This window comes from Podarcis vaucheri (genome assembly GCF_965113315.1).
Source record: "Podarcis vaucheri genome assembly, chromosome: 14".
Lineage (NCBI taxonomy): Eukaryota > Metazoa > Chordata > Lepidosauria > Squamata > Lacertidae > Podarcis > Podarcis vaucheri.
The window spans coordinates 27345781-27371109 of NC_138752.1; the positions used below are offsets into that span (position 1 = coordinate 27345781).

The 25329-nt window shown below is 47.5% G+C and overlaps 1 protein-coding gene across 1 annotated transcript in view; it reads left to right on the forward strand.

The window, feature by feature from the left end:
• Positions 1-24580, forward strand: part of SMAD3 (SMAD family member 3) — a 62135-nt gene extending 37555 nt beyond the window's left edge. The window contains exons 2-9 of the mRNA XM_082198701.1: positions 11487-11680; positions 11860-11994; positions 13009-13083; positions 16032-16082; positions 17079-17291; positions 18198-18335; positions 21080-21224; positions 23857-24580. Coding sequence (XP_082054827.1) covers positions 11487-11680; positions 11860-11994; positions 13009-13083; positions 16032-16082; positions 17079-17291; positions 18198-18335; positions 21080-21224; positions 23857-23980 — 1075 coding nt within the window. The 3' untranslated portion in view covers positions 23981-24580. The remainder of the gene's footprint in view (positions 1-11486; positions 11681-11859; positions 11995-13008; positions 13084-16031; positions 16083-17078; positions 17292-18197; positions 18336-21079; positions 21225-23856) is intronic.
• The last annotated feature ends 749 nt before the right edge of the window (positions 24581-25329 follow it).

Here is a 25329-nt window from a genome sequence, read left to right on the forward strand (position 1 = left end):
AAGACTTAAAAGCCCATTCTGCTATAGTTAAGATGATACAATACTGTACTACTTTGCTGTTCTCAAACAAAATAATGTTTGAACCAGGCCCCCATTAACCATTTTAAAGGGTTTTAAATTAGTGCCATTAAAGAAAAGATTTCTTTTTTAAATCATCATTATTTTTATGGTGCTTTGCAGCCTATGGAAAAGTAATGGTGTGTGAAGGTCCACAGAAATGAGCTGGGTGGTGGCAGTGCCTGGGCTTTGCCCCTGTAAGTTTCTGGGTTCAACTGCAGTCCTTGACATCTCCGGTAAAAAGGCAGCAGAGATGTGAAAGATCTTGGAGAGATGCTGTTGGCCTTGAAAAAAGTTTCCTGGGGAGGTTGTGTGTTATTCTGGAAGTAGATATTTGGCAAATGTGAAGAATGAACTGACATGTCTTGCATGAGTTGCAACCATGCCTTTAAAAAAAAATGTAAAGTATTTTGGGGCTGTTTTTCTGGACAAATGCACATTCAATCTAAAGATAAAAATAGTACTAAAACTTTAAAAAACCAAACACTTCAGATTAACAACACCTGACCTGAAAAGAGTTGTTAAAATATTTTTCCCTCCCTTTGTCTTCAATGATTGTTTTTACAGGTACTGTAAGGATGGGAAGAGGGAAACGGGTGGCGCTGTGGGTTAAACCACAGAGCCTAGGACTTGCTGATCAGAAGGTCGGCGGTTTGAATCCCCGCGACGGGGTGAGCTCCCGTTGCTCGGTCCCTGCTCCTACCAACCTAGCAGTTTGAAAGCACGTCAAAGTGCAAGTAGATAAATAGGTAAATGGTGGGAAGGTAAACGGCATTTCCGTGCGCTGCTCTGGTTCGCCAGAAGCGGCTTAGTCATGCTGGCCACATGACCCTTCCCTATCAGCCCCGATCAGGTAGCTGGCGCAGAAGAGAGCTGTAGTCCGAAAAATCTGGAGGGCAGCAGATTGGTGAGAGCTGCTTTAGATGCAGAGGGAGGTATATGCTGATTTGGGCAATTTGCAATGAAGCTGTACCTTTCTGCAGTTAGCTGCCTCTTTTTAGTTTGCATCCAGTAACTGAGTTTTGAAATGGAAGTCTCAAAAATGAAATCCGGTCCCAAAAGTCCGCTTGGGCTGGAACAGAACAATCTGTGTCTTAAGACAGACTGTAATACCAGTGAGTGTGAAATGCTGTGTGCTGGCGAAGACGGAAAACAATCCATTTCAAGTTACCTTGTTCAAGAAGTAGGATCTGTCTGCATCTGCCGTTTTTGGGCATGTTTTATCTTGTGCAGAGCCATCCATAGCTGATGTTGTCAAAACCTTATCTTGTCTTTATTCATGTTGCATTTCCAGATCCCAGATCCCCCCACCCCCACCCCACCCCGGATTTCATGAAACTGGAGTCAGATGCAGGTCAGCACGAAAGACTCAGGGCTCTGCTGTCAGTGAAGTTAACTCTTTATTCAGGGAAATGGCATATAACTTAGCAACCCTTCCCAGCAGGTCTTGCCCCTGGGGAGGGGAGCTTGTCGCAGCAGGAGTGGGAGAGTCCCTGGATTCTTCAGCAACCTCTTGATCCGTGTCCTCTGCTTCAGCCTCGGAGTCTGAACTGCTCCCTGTCCTATGCTCCTCCTGCTCAACAAACCCTGTTGCCTCCTTCCAATCTTCTCCCTTTGACCTCTCACCCATGTCCCACCACCAATCCCCTGGCTCTGAGCCTTCCTCCTCTGAGGTTTCCATTGGGGATTCCCCGGCTGGTGCCTCCCATCACTCCTCTTCATCCAGCCAGTCCCTGACAGCCAATATAAATTTAACTTTGTTGCTTGGATGTCCCGCATTTATACCCTGCCTTTCCTCCAAGGAGCTCAATGGATGGCCATAATATTGTTCACCATTTCATCCTCTCAAGAACCCTGTGAGGCAGGCTAGGCTATGCGACAGTGACTGGCCACCTAGTGAGCTTCATAGCTGAGCTGGAATCTGAAACCTGGTTTCCCAGGCCCTAGTACAGCACCTTTAACCACTACACCGCATTGCCATGTAACTATTATGTAGGCTAGCAGGCCCATCCCTTTTTGTGAACTTGTCTGCAAGGCTGCCTTTATAATGATGCCACTTTGCACTCTCAAGGCTTACTTTCTTGAGAGCTGGAAGATTTACAGGGGCTTAGTTTGTCCGGGCTGTTTTATATAGGCAGCACCAATTCTAAATTGAAACCACGTCCATTTCTTTGCACGTTGGGAGGGACTTGTGTTGCCTGATCTCTGCACAGGCTCAGCGGCTGGTTAACTGAATGCAGCTTGAATACGGTGTAAAACGTTTCATGAGCTTGAGACAAGCTAAAGTGCAGAATCAAGAACAGAAGGGTTTGTAAATGGGAGGAATTGGGAACTGGAATAAAGAAAATAACAGCAAGAGCTTCGGGCCCTTTCTGGAACATAATGTGTTGTTTTGGGTTTGTGATTGAAAAAAAGAGGGGGGAAAGACTAGTTGGAAGGTGTTTTTCCGCCCCTCATGAAGCAGACGTTTGGGGGTGCGGGCTTTCTTAGTAAACAGGCTTACTGCTGTGGTGAGGGGGCGAGATTTGGTGTCCCATATGTGCATTTTTGAGTGAGCTAGCTGATTTTGCCGAGGGGCATGTGGGTGTCTTTCAGAGGGCCGAGTGGGTGTGCAAAGCAAAGTCCTTAGTCACAGGCAAATGTGGGGTTTGGAAGAAGAGCTCTGTGTCTGTCTTCCTTCCATCTCCACCCCCTAAGCAACATTTGTGCAGGTCGCTTTCATCTTGCCACACACTTGGGAGCCCTGCAGAAAAGCACATCCTGCTCTCAGACTGGCAGCAATGAATAGAAGCCCTATCTTCATCTTCTGAAGTGGTTGAAATCTATGGCTTGCTTCACACAGGTTTGTGTCGCTTGATGTCAGGCAACGAGCTGCATGTGTGAATGAGCCATTGCACATCGATTGCCACAAGTCAGGATACCCTTTGCTTTATTGCTTGATGTTTTCTCATAAATTGAGGGCTTCTCAATTGAGTTGGTTCATCCATTCAGCCGCAGCTCAGTTGGTTAAAGCCATCACACGTACAGTAACCCAGTGATGTAGGACCATGTGGCCACGCTTTTGTTTTTATTTCTGAAGATTTTAAAAGCAAACATGCTTTTCTGGCCTATGCATACAGGGAAAGGAGATGAAACTAAAGTGGTGGAGACCAGGGGCGACAGAATGACTTATACCTCCTGGGAATTGCAAGTGGGGGGGGGAATGGCATTTTAAAAACGCTGCCTTATGTAATTCCTCCTTCCCAATTATAAATTTCTGCAAGTGGAAAACCAGTATTGGTCCTCTCTTGAAGTGACATGCAAAGGTTGAAATTCAAAGAACACAGTATATGGCAAACTTACCCATTTAAAGCAATGCAGTGTACACCAAGTTGCTCGTGCACAGTGGAAAATATATATGCCTTTCCTCCATCAAGGTGAAATGAACACCAAAGCACAGCCAGTAAAAGTCAGGCTGTTATTGTTGTCCAAATGCCTGGGAAAATAAATCCATTTTGCCTGGCACTGAAAAGGTGAGAGTCTGAACCAGACAAGCTTCCCTGGGGGAGAGCAATTCCATAAACGTGTCTACGACAGAAAAGGTCCGTCCTCTTGTTGCCTCCCACTCTAGGATAAGTCACACAGAAAAGGGTCTCTGATACTGATCTTGGGGTCTGAGTAGGTTCATATAAGAAAGGCAGCCCTGGAGGTATTGGGGTCCTGAGTCATGCAACTTAAGCTAAACTTAGGGTGCATTCTCTCTGTTCAGTTGGGGTGTTGACCTTCCACAAAAGCTAATGGTTGGATGGACAGATGGTAGGCTGATTGGTTGGATGGATGAATACTTTAGTGTGTGAATCTTTGATTTACTGGTTGCCAGTGAAAAGTCAACAGTGGAAGAACCAAAGAATGAGAAGGGAGCTACTTGCAAAAATGTTAATACTTACCAGCCAATCTGCACCTCTTCCTCTCCCCTTCCTTCTGTTCAAGGAGTCCTCAGGTATTTGTAGTAAAGCAGTGGGTGGATGATTGGGACTCTTCATGGGAGTCTTGAGTCAACCTTCCCCAACCTGCTGCCCTCCAGATGTTTTGGACCATGACTCCCATGAGCCTGAGCTAGCCAGCAAGTGTTTTTCTCTGGTTTCTGTGTCTTCTGTTGAGCAGCTGTCCCACCAGTTTGCTTGTGGCACCAGCTTCTCTGCCAAGATAATGTTCCCTCTTTCTTCCCCCCCTATTTATCTTGTTTTTCCCTGTTTTTATTAATGGTCATATTTGCAAGAAAACCAAGCATGATGAGCTCAGTCCTGGCTGTCTCTCTCTTTCCTCACATCTCTCTCACTGTGATGTCATTTGGATGTGCCAATATGCAGTTGTGAAAACCTTGCTCGAGGGTTAGTTTTTTTTAGTTGTCCAGCACACCTAGTGTTGAAAGTAACTGCTTGTCTCTGGATGGTATTTTATACCAATAATTGCTTGCCACATTAGGAATTGCAAGCAACTTGCAAAACTTTTAAGGACATAAAGTGTAACGTAAAATTGAGAAAGAACAGCATGTTATATAAGGAAAACCATACAGTAACCCATAAAGAACAGCAGAATTTTCAGCAACAAAAACATATAACCAATAAACAGCAAAATCATCTTCTTTTTTTTACTAGTAATCATCATCTGCTCACCCCACGCCTAGTAACATTATGAGTGGATATGACGCAGAGTAGTCTTAGGCAACCTGATGTCTTCCAGATGTTTGGGACTACAGCACCCATCAGTCCCAGATAAAACTGGGAGGGGGCTGGAATACATGGTACCTCAGGTTACATACGCTTCAGGTTACAGACGCTTCAGGTTACAGACTCTGCTAACCCAGAAATAGTACCTCGGGTTAAGAACTTTGCTTCAGGATGAGAACAGAAATTGTGCTCCGGCGGCATGGCGACAGTGGGAGGCCCTGTTAGTTAAAGTGGTGCTTCAGGTTAAGAACAGTTTCAGGTTAAGAACAGACCTCCGGAACAAATTAAGTTCTTAACCCGAGGTACCACTGTAAGTACTTAACCTAAGGTACCAATGTGGAGTGTCCTGAAAGAAGGTATGGCTGCTTGGAACACTAAAAAGGAGCATTCCGTACGGCAAGATCTTGTTGGATTTCCCACTTCTATGAAAATACGAATAAATTAAATCCAGGAACAGTATTCCTATTCCATGTCATCAGGTCCAGGCTTGTGTGGAAGGGGCTGGATGCCTTTTGTCTTTCCCACCTCGAGATGTCAAAATCCTCTTGGCTGCTTCTGTGACTTCTGTTCAAGAGGGAGCACCCGTGGCCTGATAGCTTTTGTGTTGGTTTTCAGATGAGCAGGGTTGCAAATGAGATTTTGTCTTTTCTGCATCTCTGGGAAAATGAGAGGCTGCAGATGTCGGCAAGTAATCTTTGATAACCCTGCGTTGCGTAACGCGGTAACTTTCAAAAACACCTTATCAGGTCCTCCATCCTCTCCCTGTACTTTTTTTATTTGCGTTCTCAATCTGTTTATGGAACTGGGTTTTCTTTCTCTGCCGATGGTGACTCATAATTAAGGAAGTTGGAGAGCAATAAACTCGACTCTGTTGTCTCTCCGCTGCCCTTTTCACCTTTCCTTTCCCCCGAGAAAGCCGTGTCAGTCACGTCCCCCTCAAGAGGCATGAACGTTTTGTGCACACACACACCCTTCTTGTGGAAACTCTGAGGGTGTTTCAGTAAGGACAAGAAGGGAAAGTCTTGTTGTTGTCAGGTGCATCGGACCCCACCCCTCAACGTGGGGAAGGGGAGTCTTTGAGAGCCTCTCCTGGGACGCAGCGTGCAGCGGGTGAGCAGGAAATGATTCACCCTGCGCTCGCTCGTTAGCAGCTTTGAACGAGGTCAGCGAGAACTGGAGGGCTGGACACCCAGAAGGGGAGTTGGTTCCAGGTCTCAAGAAGTCCCAGTTTTGTCGTGGGGAGAGACGGGGAATGTGACATGTGCTTCCCCCCATGCCTTATTTATTATTTGAAAGGTGTGCAGCTTTTTTTGAGAACCGTGCACCACAAAGCAGCTCACCACGCAAAATGCAATCGGCACCGGAGTTCAAATACAACTCAAAACTGTTTGGAATGTCGGTTCCATAACACTAGGAGGCTGACCACCAGAGCAGAAGTAAATTAAAGCACTGGCGACAATAGAACTCTTCCAGACCCTGGCAGCAGAGCCCTGGCTTTATATCTTTATTTCAAGTGGCAAAGGCCTCAGGGAAGGCCTAGGTCTTAAGGCCCACTTAAAAGCGCAGTGGATGGGGCCTGCCTGCCTAAGCCATGGGGAAGGGCCATACCTCAGTGGCAGTAGCACCTCCTTTGTATGGAGAAGGTCCCAGGTTCAATCCAGGTGGGCGCAAAGCACTTTAGAGACAATACGGAACAGGATGAACCAGTGATCTAACTTGGTATCAGGTAGGTTCCTGTGCTCATTAGGAGCATAGGTGTTATGTCACCTGCTTTGCATGCTACGTAAGGTCCCAGGTTCAGTCCTGGGTAGGGCTGGCGAAACCTCTACTTTGAAACCCTGGAGAGCTGCTGCCAGTCATGTAATACCAAGCCAGATGGACGGATGCTATACGGATAGCGTCTTGTGTTCTTTAGCACTCAGATTCTATAGTTGTGGGGCCACCGTTGTGAAGGCCCTGTTACAAGTCTTTGCTCTGTGTGTGTGTTATCCACATGCATGTGATTGTAAATAGCCCTAGTTGAACTGCTTTTTGGGGGGAGGGGGCAGGAGTGGTGTAGCAAATGCCACTGAACCCCTTTGGGGGAAGTGCATGGTTTGGGGTGTACAAAATACAAGCCCGTAGGTTGGTCCCCCGAAAGTCACTCTCTTGCCTTCTCACACATGCCACAAATACCAGAACCAGAAGTATATCAGTGGCCTGAAAAAAATCCTGGCTTCCTTGCCTGGTTGCCCTGAGGAGGTTTTGCTCATCACAGGTGACCAGCTAGAATGATGTAGACTGCAGCTGGTGGGCCCTGGGACTGAGAGGGCTTGGACGGTCACCTCTATTCTCTCGCTTTCTCCCCACCCTCAGTCCCCAAACCACAAGGCCAGTTGGATAGCGAGCAACTTAAGAGGATCTCTTTTGGTCTCTTCTGTGTGTACAGGCATCCTTCCTCCCCCCCCCCATCCCTCCCTCTCATCTGCCCTTCTAAAGCAGAGTCTGGTGTGAGGGGGCTGGCAAACTGGGTTTCATGACTAGATGGCAGATTTTCTCCAGTCCTGGGAGTGCTTCTGTAATTGGCAGCGGGGGGTGGGTGGAATATATTATTTAGTATTTGGCAAAAATGGGCCAATCCAGTCATAAAACCGCCTCAGGAAGAAAGTACAGGTCTGGATTATTCATCAGATGCAGAAGAACTTAAAAATATGAAAACCTCATGGCTTTTTAAACTACCTCTGTGTCTCTGAATCTGCAGGGATGGGCCTGTTAACAGACTCAGAAGAACTCTGTAAGAGGAATAACTCAGACCAAGGAGAACTTTGCCCGCACAATAATGGTATCCATTGACCTTATTCCAAGTCAGACCATTGGTCAGTCTAGGTCTGCATTGGCCTAGCTATGGCGTAGGGTCATAGCTCAGTGATAGAGCATCTGCCATGCATGCAGAAGGTCCCAGGTTCAATCTTCAGCATCTCCCAAGTAGGGCTGAGAATGTCCCCTGCCTTGGAGAGCTGCTGCAAGCCAGTGTAGACAATACTAGGCTAGCTAGACCAGCAGGCTGACTCTGTACAAGGCAGCTCCCTCTGTTCCTAATTGTCTACACTGACTGGCAGTTGCTCTCCAGTCTTTCAGGCTGCGGTCTCTCCCAGCCCTGCCATGGAGGTGCCAGGATTGAACCTTGGGACCTTCTGCATGCCAGGCAAGTGTTCTACCACTGAGCCAAGGCCCTTCCCCAAATAGGCAACAGTACTTTGACAATGTGCAAATTCAAGTGTTGTGCTCTGTCTCCTGGTGACCTTCTTGGACCAGAGTTGACTGTCTTTATTTTAAGCCAGCTTTTGCCAACCTGGTGCCCTCCCTCCAGATGTGTTGGACTGCAACTCCCATCAGCCCTAACCAGCACAGTCATCTGCTTTTGGGAGCTGATAGGAGCACAGCCATACTGGCTGAAGCGGATGTGCACCAGGTTGACAAAGGCTGCATTAAGCAATTCCTTCTTCAGCACGCCAGAGAATTTCCTTGACATTCTGCTCTCTTCCTGTTCTGATGAAACTCCCTGCTGGATCACGTAGGGTGTTGAGACGTGAATGAATTGGTATGCCTGGAATCGCTGCTTCTTTTTCAAAGGAGTGTTTAATTTAGCAGTATGAGACTCACGACTCCAGTGGATCTGGAATGAGGATTATTAGCTTACTCACCAAAGTGCTTTTGAGATGAGAGGTCGTTCTCTCTCAATTTGCATAGATTGGTCTTTGCCATGCTGAAATTGAATCACCAACCGCACTCACTGCAACAACCTGGAAGATGAAAGGAGGAAGGCAGGGAGGAAGGGGCAATGGAACCTTTTTAAAGAAAATGATGTAGCCACATGTTGGTTTGCCTTGTGCTGAGTCGCCTAGCTCAATATTGTCTGCCCTGACTGGCAGCAGCCCTCCAGGATTTTTGTGAAAAGAGACTTTCATAGCCCTATCTGGAGATGTTGCCAGGGATGGGACCCTGGGGCCTTCTGCAAGCAAAGCAGATGCTCTACCATCTTCCACCTGAACAGCTTTCAAGGAAGATTAGACAAATTCATGGAGGAGAGGGCTATTGTTGGCTACTAGCCAGGATGGCTATACTCTGCTGCCACAGTCAGGGGCAGCAATGCTTCTGAACACCAGTAGCTGGAAACCACAGGAGGGGAAGAGGGCTCTTGTGCTTGAATCCTGCTTGCTGGTTTCCTACAGGCATCTGATTGTCCGCAGTGAGAACCAGATTCTGGACTTAGATGGGCCATTGGCTTGATCCAGCAGGCTTGTCTTATGCTCTAGAGCAGTGCTTCCCAAACTTGGGTCTCCAGCTGGTTTTGGACTATAATTCCCATCATCCCTGACTACTGGTCTTGCTAGCTAAGGATGATGGGCGTTGTAGTCCAAAAACAGCTGGAGACCTCAGTTTGGGAAATGCTGCTCCAGAGCTACAACCCTTCTGCCGTGATTGCCCAGGTGTAGATAATGGATGGTGCTCTTGGTTGCCTTGCAATTCCCTCCCTGGAACTGTTGGGTGCACTTTCTGGCAGACCAGCTCCTTCTTACTCCTCGGCCTGCCCACAAAGTGTATCCCTGCTTCTCCCTCCCTCTCCCTCTCCCTCTCTCTCTCAATGCAGATCCAGCTATGTTCCTTCATCTGGTTCATGTTGGTTGGGGGTCAGCCCAGAATAACTGAGCTGGGCTCCACCTTCCCCTGTGTGTCATAGACAGCACTGCCCACCTCCATCTCTTCTTGCCCAGACACAGCTCAGAAGGGCGGAGGATGTTTGGGACGTTTGCTTGGGTTCGGTTTTAGCCTATGAGAGCAAACTTTAAAAAGTTCCTGCCACAGGAAATGGCAGTGCTGATGCTGGACGGAGCTGACCACCGTTGCAACCTTTCATGGAGGAGCTTGAGTAGGAAAACAGGGCTCTTGCCAGTCAGCCATGGGCGTGGGAAAGCTTCCCAGCTGGCACCGGTTTTGTCCCAAATAAATGGATCTGGTGTGCTGGGGAGGCTGTTTAAATGGTAGGTAAGGAAGCGGCACAGTAGGGCGTTGGCAGAATTTGCGTCCACTTGCAATTGGCCACTGTGTTTGTGCTGGCTTGGACCTTGATGGCTGACTTATTAAAGAGCCACTTGGAATATGGCTTCGATTGTAATTTTAATCCTGGCGCAGGAGGCGGGGGGAGTGAAGCAGAGCCGAGAGTAAGGATTGGGGAGAGATTTCGTTCAGTTCAGATTTAAAGATGCGCCTGATTTTGCTGATTTGGAATACGTTGTATATACTGTCTTGATTTTCAATAAATTACATGATTTTTTTTTAAAGCTGAACCAATGTTGTGCTTTTCAAAACAATAGGCAAACGATGAAACACAGCCATCTTTTGAAACTTTGCACTTCTCTGAATTTTGTAGTGCTGTTCTCCAGCCAAGTAATGTGTACAAAAATGCATATACTTTCAAATGTGCTTGAAAATGCATTATGTTGGGGGGGGGGAATTGCTTGCAAAAAGTGTGTGTATTAGTCAAAGCTGCATATAAAAATATGTTTATTGTGAGACATTCACACTAAAATGCCGGTGAGATTTCATGAGAACTTTTTTTAAAAAATTGTGAATTGTTGTGGAAATGGGGAAAATTGAATTTAAGTTTGGAAATAGAAGGAGCTTGGAAAAATGAGATTAATGGATTTTGGCATGACTGAGATAAGCCACCTTTCTTGCCTTCACCTGCTTCCTTGGCTTGGCCTCCTTAGAAGACCCTTGTTTGCCATGGTTCTGTTTCCACCTCTTTTGGAATAGCCTCTGTTGAGTGCAGGGAAGGGATGCTTGGAGGCTTCTTCACCTGGGGGAATTCTCTGCCAGTGTTCTACATTCCTCTGCTTTTAAACCAGGAATCCTCTGTGGTTCACTTCCAATCACACGGTGCATTTTAAAAACAAAAATTATTATGAAGCTTTCTGCAAAAGGTGTCTCATGTTGCAAGAGCTGTAATTTTGCTACAGGGAAGAGTTTTATAACCTCAACATTTCAGATGTGTGTTTTTTTTAATCATTTAAGAAACTTTATATAATTTAGTCTTTAACTGTACAATACCAGGGAAAATAAATAAATAATGGAGCGGAGATTTCCAGCTCAGAGTAATCTTAATTTTTGCATGTTCCTTGCAGTTTTGTTGTTACTGCTACTTTCTAAATGTTTGCATCCCTTTGCTCTTGTGTTTTTAAAATGCCCTCCCTGCTGTTAATCTGTTCTGTACAGAGAGTTGGGAGAAACACTTTAAAAATTCAATGCGTGCAAGCGTGTGAGAGTTATAGAGAGGAGTGCCTAAATAATAGTGACAGGCAAGAATACAGAAGCTTAATAGCCCGTTCTTTCGTTCTTGGGGTGATGTGCTTCCTGCTTACCCCTTCTTGGCTGTACATGCTAAAGTAAATCTCTTGTAGGCTGGATCTAGGTGCAGTGGTTATTCCTTCTTCCTTGATTTTTCAGGAGAGCAAGATCGAAACATCTGGTTGTCCTGTTCTTCCCACCCCGCTGGTGAACAAAATGGGCAACAGTGCAGTGCCATTCTGCCGATACATTAATAACCAACCAACTTGTCTCTGTGGATTCATTTCCTTCTAATTGCCATAAGAGTCTTCTATTCAATAGGGAAGAACTCTCAAACCAAAGCCCTCTGCCTTTTCCACTTCTAATATTGCCTTTTCGTTTCCAACATTTCAGATCGCTGGATGGCCGGCTGCAGGTATCCCACCGAAAGGGTCTCCCTCATGTTATCTATTGCCGGCTCTGGCGGTGGCCAGATCTTCACAGCCACCACGAACTGCGAGCCATGGAGATGTGTGAATACGCCTTTAACATGAAGAAGGATGAAGTCTGTGTGAATCCGTATCACTATCAAAGAGTGGAGACACCAGGTAGTATAACGGGCCTCTGTTGTTGTTGTTTTAATGTTTGTGTAGAAGGCTGGGACACTGGAAGCGAGAGCAGGTGGTGGAATTGAACCCACCATTGTACAGGAATTGCACCCAATATTGCTGACCTTGTTGTTAGACTTCTTGCTGACATTTGCTCCTTGGCTGTCTTACCTCTTCAGTGCTACCTCCAGTATTGGTTCCGAGGCATACAGAGATCCCAGCTGAGTTTCCTCCACTGGATGATTATAGCCACTCCATTCCAGAGAACACTAACTTCCCAGCGGGCATAGAACCTCAAAGCAACTACATTCCAGGTATGGTATGCTTTGCCCCAACAGAAGTGGTGTGCGGACCCTTTTCGTTGGGTGGATGGAATTACAGCTTAGGTGCTCTGTTGGCGAGACCAGAGGTGACCAGGCTCAAGGCCTGGGAGATCTACATTGTCTCCTTTGACTAGAACCACCCGCTCCCCAGGTCTACCAGACCCAGGTACAAAAATAATGGTGAGCTGTGAATTAAGCAACAGATGGTGGTATCCAACTCAAGGATTTCTGCTTGTGCGATGGGTGTGTTACTCAGTGTCACTTTGGATTCAGCCCAGAGTGCCTCTGAGCGCATGATCAGTCCAGGAATTTGTGATCAATACCAGAACTAAGAACCAGATATCCACGTCTGGTGCCCCTCTAACGCCTGAGTATTCTCTTTCAGCCACCTGGTCTGTTGGGGGTGGGGAGACCTTTTCAGTTGCTGCTATTGTCATTAAATAAGTAAATGTTGCTAAGCAGCTGGGAATTGGAAATCCTTGCTTTGATCTACGGCAAATCACCCCAAGATCTTCCACTCGGAACACATTAACATTTCTGCTTCTATGTGTCGCCAATCTACCTATATCGAACGGAAGTAACTTTAGCATTGAAGGTTGTCGCCTCAGGGCTTTCAACTTCTTGTTCCTTTTCTCTTGCTTCCGAGCAGAGAGAGAAAGAGCCTGTGTGTCTTAACTCATTTTCCATTCCCAGTGAATAAAGGAGCATGGGGAAGGAGGTCTTCTGAAAATTAACTCTGGAGTCTAGAGTGGGCTCAGGATAAGGTCCTCGTAAGTCCTGGACCTTAGAAAAGCCTCAGTTGACCCGTCTGTAAAAGGGGAAGCTGTAGCTACTGATCTTGCAGCATTTACTCTAAGGAGGTGATGGATTATAAAGTTCTTTTCGAGACATTGGACAAGGGCAGCATTGTTTATAAATAAGTGCTCATATTTCCTGAATTTTGCTTGATTTTTATGACAGCTCTGTTTCCCCCCCCCCCGTGCCCTGCCCCCTACCCACTTGCAGAAACACCCCCTCCTGGTTATCTGAGTGAGGATGGAGAAACCAGTGACCATCAGATGAACCATAGCATGGATGCAGGTACATCACGCTGGAAATTAATATGTGACATTTGATGGAATTGTGCTCATCTCTCTTGTCATTTTAGTAGAATAATCTACCAGAGTTTGAAAACTCCTTAGAAGGGATCTCTTTCCCAGTCTCTTGTATATGGGGGTATATGGGGGTAGCATGGAGCCACATATTCCTTGGTCATGTTCATTAATTTCAAGAAGTCCAAGTTAGGTCTGTTAATTTAAATGAGTTTACTTGGAGGAAATCCTGCCAACCTAGCAGTTCGAAAGCGCGTCAAAGTGCAAGTAGATAAATAGGTACAGCTCCGGCAGGAAGGTAAACGGCATTTCCATGAGCTGCTCTGGTTCGCCAGAAGTGGCTTAATCATGCTGGCCACAGGACCTGGAAGCTGTACGCCGGCTCCCTCGGCCAGTAAAGCGAGATGAGCGCCGCAACGCCAGAGTCGGTCACAACTGGACCTAATGGTCAGGGGTCCCTTTACCTTTACTTGAGGGAAAACCTAGCTGAATTCCACCCACTGCCCCTTTCCCACCTGGCTTGGAGTCTTCCATATCTCTTTATTTATTTAGGCTGTCATTCAAACCCCTGATTCATCATGCCTAGAGGTGGGCAGGGTAGTAGTGGAAGAAGGGACAGAGATCTCTTTCTGCCCAGCCTGGACAGCTCCACCAGCCTATGCCCATGGAGTGATGCTGGCATCCCTCCTCTGGCATGCAGTTCTCAGTTCTGCCTGTCAAAGGTGTGGAATCCCACTGGCAGAAGCCCCATATCAGGGCACTGAGGAGACAGCATCATGCCTGATCTGGGCCTGATTGCTGCACCTCCTCCAGGCTGGCACAGCATCCTCCCCATCTCCATTTTGTCCTCCTAACAACCTTGCGTGGTTAGGTTAGCCTGAGCAACAGTGACTGGTGCAAGGACACCAAGTGAGCTTCATCGGCCGAGTGGGGATTTGAACCCTGGTCTCCCAGATGCTAGTCCAACACTCTGACCATTACACCACCTTGGCTCCACACTTCTTTCCATTTACAGCTGAAGAGGAAGGGAAAAGTTGGGGAAACACAAGGGCTGGTCAAGGGAGAACTGGCGAGTTGGAAAGAGAGAATGGGACAATCCACGCCAACACCCCTGCCACGTATCGTTTGCCATCTCCCTTGCCATAGCTGGGGCTGAAGAATGCTTGTGGGTTTCTAAAAGGGGAATGAGTGACACATTTATCGTCTTTTGCCATAAGCACACAGGTGGGAGGAGGCCGGCGTGGGACTGCTGGTAGGCCTCACGCTCAACCCTCTTTGGTCCAACACCATTGGTGTGTGCAATTATTGGCTGTGTGGTCGGTGTCTGTCTGAAACGCTATACGGCGCATGCCTTCAGGGCCATAATTATTTGAATTGGCTTTGGCTTTGAATGTACCCTTGGAATGCCCTGTCCGTGTGGGAAAACATCTAGGTTTTTTTTTTATCCGTATCTTTGATTCCTAAAACTTTATTTGAAAACAGATGTTTCCCATGCAAAATACAAAGGTAGAGGGGACGTGAAGAATGGCTCTGGCGTCAGTGGCATGTGCTCATGGAACTGACATGCAGCAGGTGTCTTGGTCCATGCCATATGGTGAAGGCTTGAGCCTCTAGTGCAGCCTTTTCCAACCTGGTGGACTCCAGATGTCTTGGAGTGCAACTCAGCTGTCACCTGGGATCAGCCATTCAGTCCTGGGGAGAGATGGAAGGCAGAGTTCAGTCCATCAGCTTTGCCCAAAGACCAGCTCCTTCAGGCACCTCCTGCCCCTGAGCTGTGCCAGCTGGTCATTGTAAGAACAGTTTAAGAACTGGTGCCCGAGTCTGATGTTTTATTGGTCCCTCTTCCCTCTCTGTCCTTTTTTCCTTGTGTGTCATTAAAAAAAATTGAACTGCAAGCCTGTCCAGACAGTGACTGTCTCTTGTTTTGATTGCTGTATGTATGAGACCAGGGCCCTGCAGGATCTGATTTCTTTCCGCAGGGCCTGTAAGACAGAGTTGTTCCGCCTGGCCTTTGGCTTGGAGCCAATTTGATTCCCTCCCCCCCATTTTCTTTTTTCTTTTCCTTCTCCTGCAATGAGGCTACATTTTAATATTTTAATGTTCCATTATTTTAATGTTGTATTTTATTTTTGTTTTTAAGTTGTAATCATTCATCTTGTTTTTATTATTGCTTGTAAGCCGCTCTGAGCCCGGCCTTGGCTGGGGAGGGCGGGGTATAAATAAAAAATTATTATTATTATTATTATTATTATTATTATTATTAAGCCACTTGAGAAGCCTTTCTTGGCAGAAGAGCATGGTGCAAATGCCCCATCTCGCTCTCTGATTTCAGACAGAAAGAGGGTAGCCTCCTTGCAGTCTCTTTGGGCATGGGAAGCCCACTAGGCCAGTGATGGCCAAACTTGGCCCTTCAGCTGTTTTGGGACTACAGTTCCCATCATCCCTGACCACTGGTCCTGTTACCTAGGGATGATGGGAGTTGTAGTCCCCAAACAGCTGGAGGGCCAAGTTTGGCCATCACTGCACTAGGCTTTAGGCAGCAGAAGGAGCAAGTACAGTCCCCGCTGGCTGCCCTATAATCTGCTGGCAGGCACCACTTTCAACTGCAGGATGGTGCCCTGCTCTCCCTGTGCCAGCAGTGTCACCCACCCACCTGCTGAAGGGGCAGCAGTGGGACCCCAGGTAACTCCCAGTTAGAAGTGCCTCATGAATTCTTCTTCAGACTTGCCCAAGAACTTCCTCAAGCGATTGTTGTGGATATGAATGTCATCACTATTTTAAAAGCACTATAGTAGCGGTATCAACTTAATTCCTACATTGCATGGGGAGGGTTGGTCTAGATGACTCTTTAGGTTCCTTGCAACTCTAGAGTACTAGGATTCTTCTTGGGCAGATAGTATCTTACCATAATTGTATCTTCTTTCTCTCCCCACCCAGGTTCTCCAAATTTATCTCCAAATCCAATGTCCCCTGCACACAACAATCTGGGTAAGGACGGTGCTGCTTGGGCTTTTTTGAAATTCACATAGAGGTGTTTCGGGGATGGCCTAGGCAGTGATATGAAGCCGGTGGGTGGGGCACCTAACAGGGAAATGTCTTGCAAAGGCAAGCCTTGGTTTGTTTTAATAATTAGTTTAAGGCTGGATTTGAAAGAAGGTTCTGACTGCATGTTATGACTTAACAGAGAATTGCATGAAAATGCTCTGCAGGTGGTATTTAACACCTGTTAAACTGACCAGAATGTTTAGATCTAGGCCAAACACCTGTTGGAAATGTGGGGAGGCAGAAGGCACAATGATCCACATGTGGTGGAACTACAAAAGAATTAGAGAATTTTGGGAGATAATCTACAACAAACTTAAAAAAAATGTTTACATGTTCATTCCCCAAGAAGCCTGAAGCCTCCCTGCTAGGAGTAATGAGCAATGAAATCTGAAAGAAATTTAGGAGAATTTTCATGTATGCTACAGTAACAGCTAGAATTTTAATCACAAAGGGTTGGAAAGGAGATGCTACCCCATCCAAACTAAATTGTCAAAACAAAATGTGAGAGTATGTAGAACTGGCCAGATTATCAGCAAAGTTTTGAGAAGTTACTGATCAAAAATTTAATAGAGAGTGGGACGTGTACAGAGTTTACTTAAAAGAACATTGCAAAAACAAAAATCTGCTCGCAGGCTTGGATTGACTTTCTGCGTGTAATAAGATAATTTGATAAAATCAATGTAATTGAAATAACCTAGAAGAGACAAAGCTTAGTGTTTTGTTAAAGAATGGAGCTTGGGAACCACAATGAGGGGATCGGAGGTCATGTGGAAACCAACTACAAATTGTTACCTACAACAAGCACTAATTATGGAATGAATGTTTGTTTACTTTTTACTTTTTTCTTTCTGTTGATTACTTTGTGTTGTGTAGTTTTTAAAACCAATGAAGCATTAATATTTGCTCCTCTCAAATTTTCACTCCTCTCATTTCTTGCAGATCTCCAGCCAGTCACTTACTGTGAACCTGCCTTCTGGTGTTCCATCTCCTACTACGAGCTCAACCAGCGTGTCGGGGAAACTTTCCATGCGTCGCAGCCCTCCATGACTGTGGACGGCTTCACTGACCCTTCAAACTCTGAGCGCTTCTGCCTCGGGTTGCTGTCGAACGTCAACCGCAACGCAGCGGTGGAGCTCACCAGGCGACACATCGGTAGCGTCTCTTGCCTTGTTGCATCCGAGGAGAGTTTGGTGGTGGAATTTGGTGGAGAGTTAGGACCACAGGAAGCCAGACTATCCTCCACCAGGGCCAAGGCTTTTTCAGTGATGGCTCTGACCTGGTGGAATGCTCTGTCACACAAGACTAGGGCCCTGCAGGACTTGATCTCCTTCCGCAGGGCCTGTAAGACAGAGCTATTCTGCCTGGCCTTCAGTTTGAATTAGCCTGATCCTCTATTCCCTTTTCCCTTTCCTCTTCTATGAAGAAACCCTTTCTGGGACCCCACATTTAAATTCTTCCCTGGTCTCCTTCTGGCCCTAATAGGACCAACTTGGCCAGTTAGCCCTGGTGATCATTTGATGTCTACTGACTAGGTTCCCCCTCCCAAAAAAATGACCCCTGAATTTTAGAATTTTATTGATATTGAAGCTGCATTTTATGTTTTATGCTGTTTTTAAGTCACATTTTAATCAATGTTTTATATTTGCTGTTAGCCACCCTGAGCCCGTTTTTTAAACCAGGAAGGGTGGGGTATGAATAAATAATAATAATAATAATAATAATAATAATAATAATAATAATAATAATAATAATAATAATAATTTGGCTGGGCCACCCACCCTGGGCTACCTTGGAGGCTGGCCGTGAAAATTAATTATGAGCAACCATGTGATTTATTGGGGGGGTGGGGAAGGCAGGGATAAAATTTAAACACCTGATTTCCATGCTGGGTAACATACTAAGTGTTTCATCTAGCCCAGCATTTTGTCTGTCTGCAGGTGCCCCCAGGATAGCTTCCAAGCCATTTGAGAGAGAGAGAGAGAGCCATTGCTTCCAAATGTGTCCTTCCTTGCCTTTTGACTGCTTTTGCCCTGACTTTGCTGCCCTGTGTTTTCCTAGGGAGAGGAGTGAGGCTATATTACATCGGAGGGGAGGTGTTCGCTGAGTGCCTTAGCGACAGTGCCATTTTTGTCCAGTCTCCTAACTGCAACCAGCGCTATGGGTGGCATCCGGCCACTGTGTGCAAGATCCCACCAGGTAACTCACGAGTGGCTTTTCTCCTTTGCTGCTGCTTGCCTGCCACTATGTCTTTTGTCCCTGTGAAGGCCCCATCCACCAGCTGCCATGACTTTTGAAACCCTGCAAGGGAGGAATAGATGTGGTCTGTTTTTGGTGGATGGGAGACAAGTGCCAACCCTTACCTGTAACCCTTGCCAGCTTTCTGAGCAGGGCTGTGTCCATGCTACCCAAACTACAGCATTTGGGGTGCAGCACCCACTGCCCCAAGAACTCTCATCTCTTGGAAGTGCTATCCACCTCTCCAGAACAATTTTCACTGACCAAGTTTCACCAGTTTTCAAGCACAGCCAAGTTCTCCGGGTCCCCCGTGGATGGGTCAATGGCAGCTGTCCAAACAACATTGATGGGGAAGTCTTCTCCAGCACAAGAGCCCACCATGTCACCAACTCCGCTTCTGGGGAAGAAGTCTCCCTTTTTTGCGGCAATGCAAATATATTAATTCTGCAAATCTTCCACTTGAACACAGGTCCTCAAACCGAACTTATTTTGCTCCTTAACTGGGCTTTCATGGCAAAGTCCTTCGGAACAGCTTTCCTCAAATTTGTGCCTTCCAGGTGTTTTGATCACTGGGAGCTGCAGTCCCAAACATTGGGAGGGCACCAGCTTGGGGAAGCTCCTGTACCGTCGGATTTGTAGAAAGAACTTGACAGGATATATTCTAGGGATTGCAGTTTCCCCTTCATTTGCCTTCTGACCTCACTATCAGAAGGCTGTGCTTGTGTGTGTATCTGTAGGCGTTGGCCTGAGCTTGTGCCTAGATCAGCAACTCTGCGCCTGCCAAGACTTGGGAGTTCATCTGGTTGGGGCGCTGAGCAAAACGCGGCTACGCTGTCATGTGTTTGACAGCCGACAGGAAAAGTTTTTTATTTTCCTGCCTCCCTGTGCTCCAGAGCAGCTGTGAAACTTTTTTTAAAGAGAGGGAGTTTTAGCTCGCAGCTGGGCCCGTGCATCAAAAACTTGGACTTCGGAGGAAGGAGCTCCTCTGAACGTTGAGTGGGTGACTAAGGGAGTGAATGGTGTTTTGTGTTTGTTAGTGTGCATTAAGAACTGACTGTGCAGCTTGCTACCAGAACTGAGCGCAGGTGCTTCCGCCATGATGCTGAGAGCATCTTCTTCTCCCAGGCACCCCCAGTCTCCACCTGGCAATGGGCGGGGGTGGAGGCTAACCTCCATGGGGAGGGATTTGGGTCTTAGGCTGCAGCATCATTTACTGCTGGGCTGGGCAGACTTCAGGCTTAGAATGCAAAAAAAAAAAAAGAGCCTGCTGGATCAGGCCAATGACCCATCTGGTCCAGCATCCTGTTCTCACAGAAGCCAACCACATGCCCCAGAAGGAAACCCACAAGAGCAGTGTTTCCCAACCTTTTTTGGGCAAAGGCACACTTGTTTCATGAAAAAAATCTCGAGGCACACCACCATGCCAGATGGGGAAAGGTCACTTTTTACTTATGTAAAAAAAAAAAAAAAATAGTAACAGCATAGAAGGTAATGGTTAGGCTAGCATCCCTCTTCCAAATATGCTAGGTTTTTATTTGCAGGGACTGTTCTACATGGGAAAGCATTCAGCACTCTCATTCTCCCATCTGCCATCTGAATTGGTACTATTCTGGGTCAACTTTCTCTGCTGCATGTGTAGATGAAAATGGCACCAAGTGTAGGGGAGGGGGCAGAACAGGTTTCAGATACAGGATATTAAGCATACATGTACTTCAGATTGAACTGGTTGCTTGCTTTGCAAGTTTTCATTTCCCAAATGACTGCCTTGGCAAGCGCAATACCTACCAGGCTCAACGCCGGTCTCGCACTGCCGCTTCCCGCGCTCTCAAGAACCCGGGAGGAGGAAGGCATGAAGGGAATCCCGAAGGCGCGAAAACCTCGTGCATGCGCAGGCCTTCCGCCTGCGACAGTCCAGTAGGCCGGCCGAAGCGAGCGGCGATGGGATGTGGGAGGGAGCTCGCTCGCCGCCCCGCGTGTGCCTATGTGGGGCACGTTACAGCCCCGTGACGTCAGCGCCACGCAGGCAGCCAGGCAGGCAGACGGCGAGAGCCCCGCACTGGGCGGCCTCTCCTCGCCGCCGCCGCCCCGCCTCTCGCCGCCCGACTCGCCCGCCTCCCTCCCACGGCACACCAGGCAACGTCTCGCGGCACACTAGTGTGCCACGGAACACCGGTTGGGAAACACTGCACAAGAGGACCTGAGCATGAGAGGTCTCTCCTTCCCTCCTGGGGTTTCCAGCAGGTGGTATTCAGAAGCATTGCTGCCTCTTGATTGTGGAGCATAGAAGTCCTTTCTTTTATCTGCCCTGAATCTTCAAACACTCTTCCTCTCCTGTTAAAATGGCAGGGTTGGGGGTTTTTTTGGAGGGGAGGGGTGGAAGCGGGGAAGAGAATAAGCACGTTGCATTCTTAGTAAATATTACAAGGTTATGGCTGGCATTTTCAGGGTTATCCCCTCCCTCCTCTTTCGATCAAGGGGCTCATCTTCCTGACCTTGCAAGGGGTTTGAGGCAGGTGTCTGCAGGGTGGTGCCTGCCATTGTGTTCACTGCCCTTGCTGCCTTTCTTACAAAGTTCTGGCTTGTGGAGGAGTGTGTTGTCACATCTCATTCAGCAAAACAAAAACAAAAAAAAATCAAATCTGTCCATGTGTCTCCACATTTCAGCAATTGCATGTTGACATTTGCCCTGGTCTTGTCTTCAACAGGTTGTAACTTGAAGATTTTTAACAACCAGGAATTTGCTGCCCTTCTGGCCCAGTCTGTGAACCAGGGCTTTGAAGCCGTCTACCAGCTGACGAGAATGTGCACGATCCGAATGAGCTTTGTCAAGGGCTGGGGGGCCGAATACAGGTCAGGTCCTCGTTGTTGTTGTTGTTGTTGTTGTTGTTGTTGTTAATGAATCCATACCCTGCCTTTCTGCAAAAGTACACAAGGCAGCCTGCAGGAGACTGGCAACTGTACAAAACAAAAGTAAAATCTAAAGGGGGGGGGGCTGACTCTAAAAAGCAAAACAGACTAGCAAGCAAAACCAGCAGCAAGATAACGCAAGATCCATTAAGACAGGCGGGCCCCGAAGTCCTGTTGTGCTGTCAAAACAAGGCAGCTCTGTATGTGGTGCTGGGTGGCTAGAAAAGAGGGGAGAATTGTCCAAATCTCACTTTTATGTGGGGGCTGACTCGGCTTACATGCCCTTGAGAAAGGGGAGCTGTGGGAGGGAGGGGACATCAGTGCAGGAAATCCTGCAAGCTTCTCCATTGTGGATAAGGAAAAGATGGCTGAATTTTCCTGGTTGGGGCCCTGGTGGTGATGTAGTGTCAGGGCCCCTTCTGTTTTAGCTGCTCAATCCATCTCGCATGGGGACTGTCTTCTCTCTCTTCTTTTTAATCCATTGTATGGGGGGGGGGAGGGTAGGTAGCTAACTTGTGGCCCTCCAGGTGGTGTTAGACTACAGCTCCCATCCTCCCTGACCACTGGCCATGCTTGCTGAGGCTGATGGGAACTGGAGTCCAGTGACTTCCGGAGGGCATTGCATCGATCACCCCTGCTCTGCACGTTTAGAGTTGGAGTCTAGGGGACTAGGAGATGGAAGGAATCTATTCTGAGATTGGAGATGTTAATAAGAGTGTGGTGCTGATAACCCCAAGGTTGCAGGTTTGATCCCCATAGGGGCATAGCTGTCAACGTTTCCCTTTTTTTAAGGGAAATTCCCTTATTCCGAATAGGATTCCTCGCAAGAAAAGGGAAAAGTTGACAGCTATGCATAGGGGACAACTGCATATTCCTGCATTGCAGGGGATTGGACTACATGATGCTCAGGGTCCCTTCCAACGCCACAATTTTATGAATTATTTCTAAGTAAGCAACTTTTGTGCACCATGTGAGAGGTGAGAGTGTTTTCAGTTAAGAACCTAAGAGCCTTGCTGGATCAGACCAGTGGCCCATCCAGCCCAGCAGCATCCTGTTCTCAAAGTGGCCAACCAGGTGCCCCCATGGGAAACTCACAAGCAGGATCTGAGCGCAAGAGCCCTCTCCCCTCCTGCGGTTTCCAGCAGCGAAGACTCAGCAGCACTACTGCCTCTGACCACGGAGGCAGAGCGTGGCCATCGTGGCTAATGGCTACTGCTTGTACACCCCCTTGCTAGTAACTCTGGGGGAAAAGACGTGGGGATTGAACACAGCCTAATTCTTGCTTGGTTGAAGGTGCTGTGCAGACAGGATCAAAGCCAGGAAGATTCTTAAATGGCATTCTGGGTCCCTGTTCCTTGGTCTTCTTCAAGAGAGGGCTCCCCATCAAAGTCTCCTTGCAGCTGCGCCTTTGCAGGCCTCCTCCTCCTCCTCCTCCTCCTCCTTGCAAGTGACTGGAGATGAAGCCCAGAGCCGAGGCCTCTCGGGTTACCCCCTTCAACTTCTCCAGATGTCTGGAGTCTATTTTGTTTTGAAACCAGCTTGCTCCCTCCCTCCCTCCCTTCTTGCCGACTGTGTTTCGTCTTGGCCGAGGGCCAGGGCTCTTAATGAGATCCAGATGAGTGGGTTGCATTGGGTGGGGAGGGACTGGCTCTCATTCGGGGATGGTGCTCCAGTCCAGAGTGCCTTTTGCTCTTGGTGCGATATGGCCGCTGTCCTCCAGTGAGTTAACTTTGGCATCGCCAGGGTTGCTGTGTCTAGTTGGGTCTCTGTCCCAGCGCAAAGCTACCCCCACTTCCCAAATCATTTGCCTTTGCTGTTTTTGCTCTTCAGGCTTTTGATTTGTACAAAAGATGTGCTTTAGGGAGCCATGTAGCTGCACAGAATGAGCTTCCCATTCTGTCCCCACCCCCTCTCTAAGTCAGTGGCTTGGGAATGGGTGTGGTGATTCTCTTTGACAATTACAGGGTAGCCAAAATAGGTTTTGGGTTGTGCTTGCAGAGACAATGGAGGTCTTCTTAACACCTGCAAAGCTTCCTGGGAGGGTTTACAGCTCTACAGGGTTCAGTCTTTGGACTCTGGCACACAAACTGGCATCCTGAGAAACCCCTTCCCTTTTTATTTTGTTTTTAAGTATAAGCTTCTAGTCTTCAAGGCTATGGACAGGGGCTTACATGTGTGTGGGCAGAGGGGCAGCTAAAACCTTCATGTAGTTCTTTGTCAAGTCTGCACAGTTGGAGACCCACCCAGTGAAATATTGCCTGCCCTCCTGCCCTCCATGTCTCAAACTTACCTCCTGTTTCTGTCTCCCTCCCTTAGATTGCAGAAAAGGGGGGCTGCCCAGCTGTTGAAAGGCCACGCAAGTTCTGGGGGCTGTGCAGGGCTGCCTCCCCTCCCCCCTGTTGAATAGTAGAAGCCGAACAAGGGGGTGCACACTTTAAAATATGCAGCTCTGGAACTGACACAATCTGTACTGGTTGCAGAATTCCTGGTGGAAAACTTTGATAGCTTCTCTTGCGATTTTTAGTGTGGGGAGCACATAGCCCTGATTCTCATTCTTCCTTCTCCTCTTTTCTAGGCGGCAGACGGTCACAAGCACTCCCTGCTGGATCGAGCTTCATCTGAACGGCCCCTTACAGTGGCTAGACAAGGTCCTGACCCAGATGGGCTCCCCAAGCATCCGCTGTTCCAGCGTGTCTTAAAGGAGCCTGGAAGCAGAAGCCTAGACTTGCAAGCGGAATCTGTTGTAACTCCTGGCAAAGGGCAACCTAAGTCAGTCCCTCACCTGAGAATTTACCTCTTTGTTTTTTAAAAAGAAAACTTATGGATCGCGTTGAAAACGAGCATTTAGGGTTCGCTAGTGACGTTGTGGCCGACAGTCTCTTGAGGCCCGATGCCACGTAGAGATGGCTCCTTCCTCTCAGTGAAAGATTTTGCTCTGGCGCTGCTTGAACGAACAGAGGTTTTGCCGTTGCAGTGCCTCGTGGACCTGGCCCAGACAGTTGGCACTTCAGTCGTAGAGAAATTTTGGACTATGGTAGAAGATGTTTTGACACACGCTGCCAAGTGTGAGTTCCAGTGAAGTGGAGCAAGACTTGCGACTTCCCTTGCAGAGGTTCTGCAGTTCACGTCGGATGTCCACAGATGCCCTTGTCAGCAGTTCTCAGAACGGGGGAGAGCAAGGAGAAGGGCCTCTTCTGTCTGTCTCTATCCTCTGCCATCCCACCGCCAGCCTGGCCGCTTCACTAGAGGACATCCAGCTTGGGAAATGGGTGGCAGAGGGACTGCTTTTACATTCCTTTTTTTTAAAAAAAGCTTTTGCTTCTGTGCCTGCATTTCCGCCTGCCAGGCCCATCCCTGTTAGACCATTTGAAGGAATGGTGAGGAAAGGGTAAGGAGAGAGTAGCAATTCAATGAAGCAGCATTGCCCCAAGCTTACAGATATTTCACTTCTTGCAGTGTGGAAGGCCTGATTTATGCTGTAGTTGCAATGATCTCAGAGGTGGTATTATGCACAACATCACCACATTCCACTTCAGTGTATATTTCAGTGTTCCTTCTCTGTCACAGGGAGATCTTGTTGATTTCCCTCTGATTTCCCCATTAACCTATTTAACTTGTGGGTTGTCCTCACAATGTGCTGCCTTAACTAACTTGTTTTAAAGGCTCTGAAAGTTCATTAGGGGAGTCTTGGGGAAAGGGAGCTCAGCAGTCTCGTTTTAATGGGCTGGCAGTCAAAGGCTCATCTGATAAGGGAAAAGAGGTGCTAATAATAAATGCATTTTGGACGAGGGCAAGAGCAGTGTGTGGTAATCAGTGTGAACTGATCAAGAAATGTGAGATTACCAGTGCCCAGCCAAGACCTGTTGCAGGTACAGGGGAATGTACAGGCAGTTAAATCTCCCAGTTCTAGGATGATTTGCAAGAGGCCCATCGCAGCACTTAAAGCCGCTGTCATTGAGCTGTTGCTCTGATGAAGGTAGTGAACATATTTTTAATGACTAAAGGCTACCTTCCTTAGTAGTTCCTGAGAACCCTATTTGAGACACCT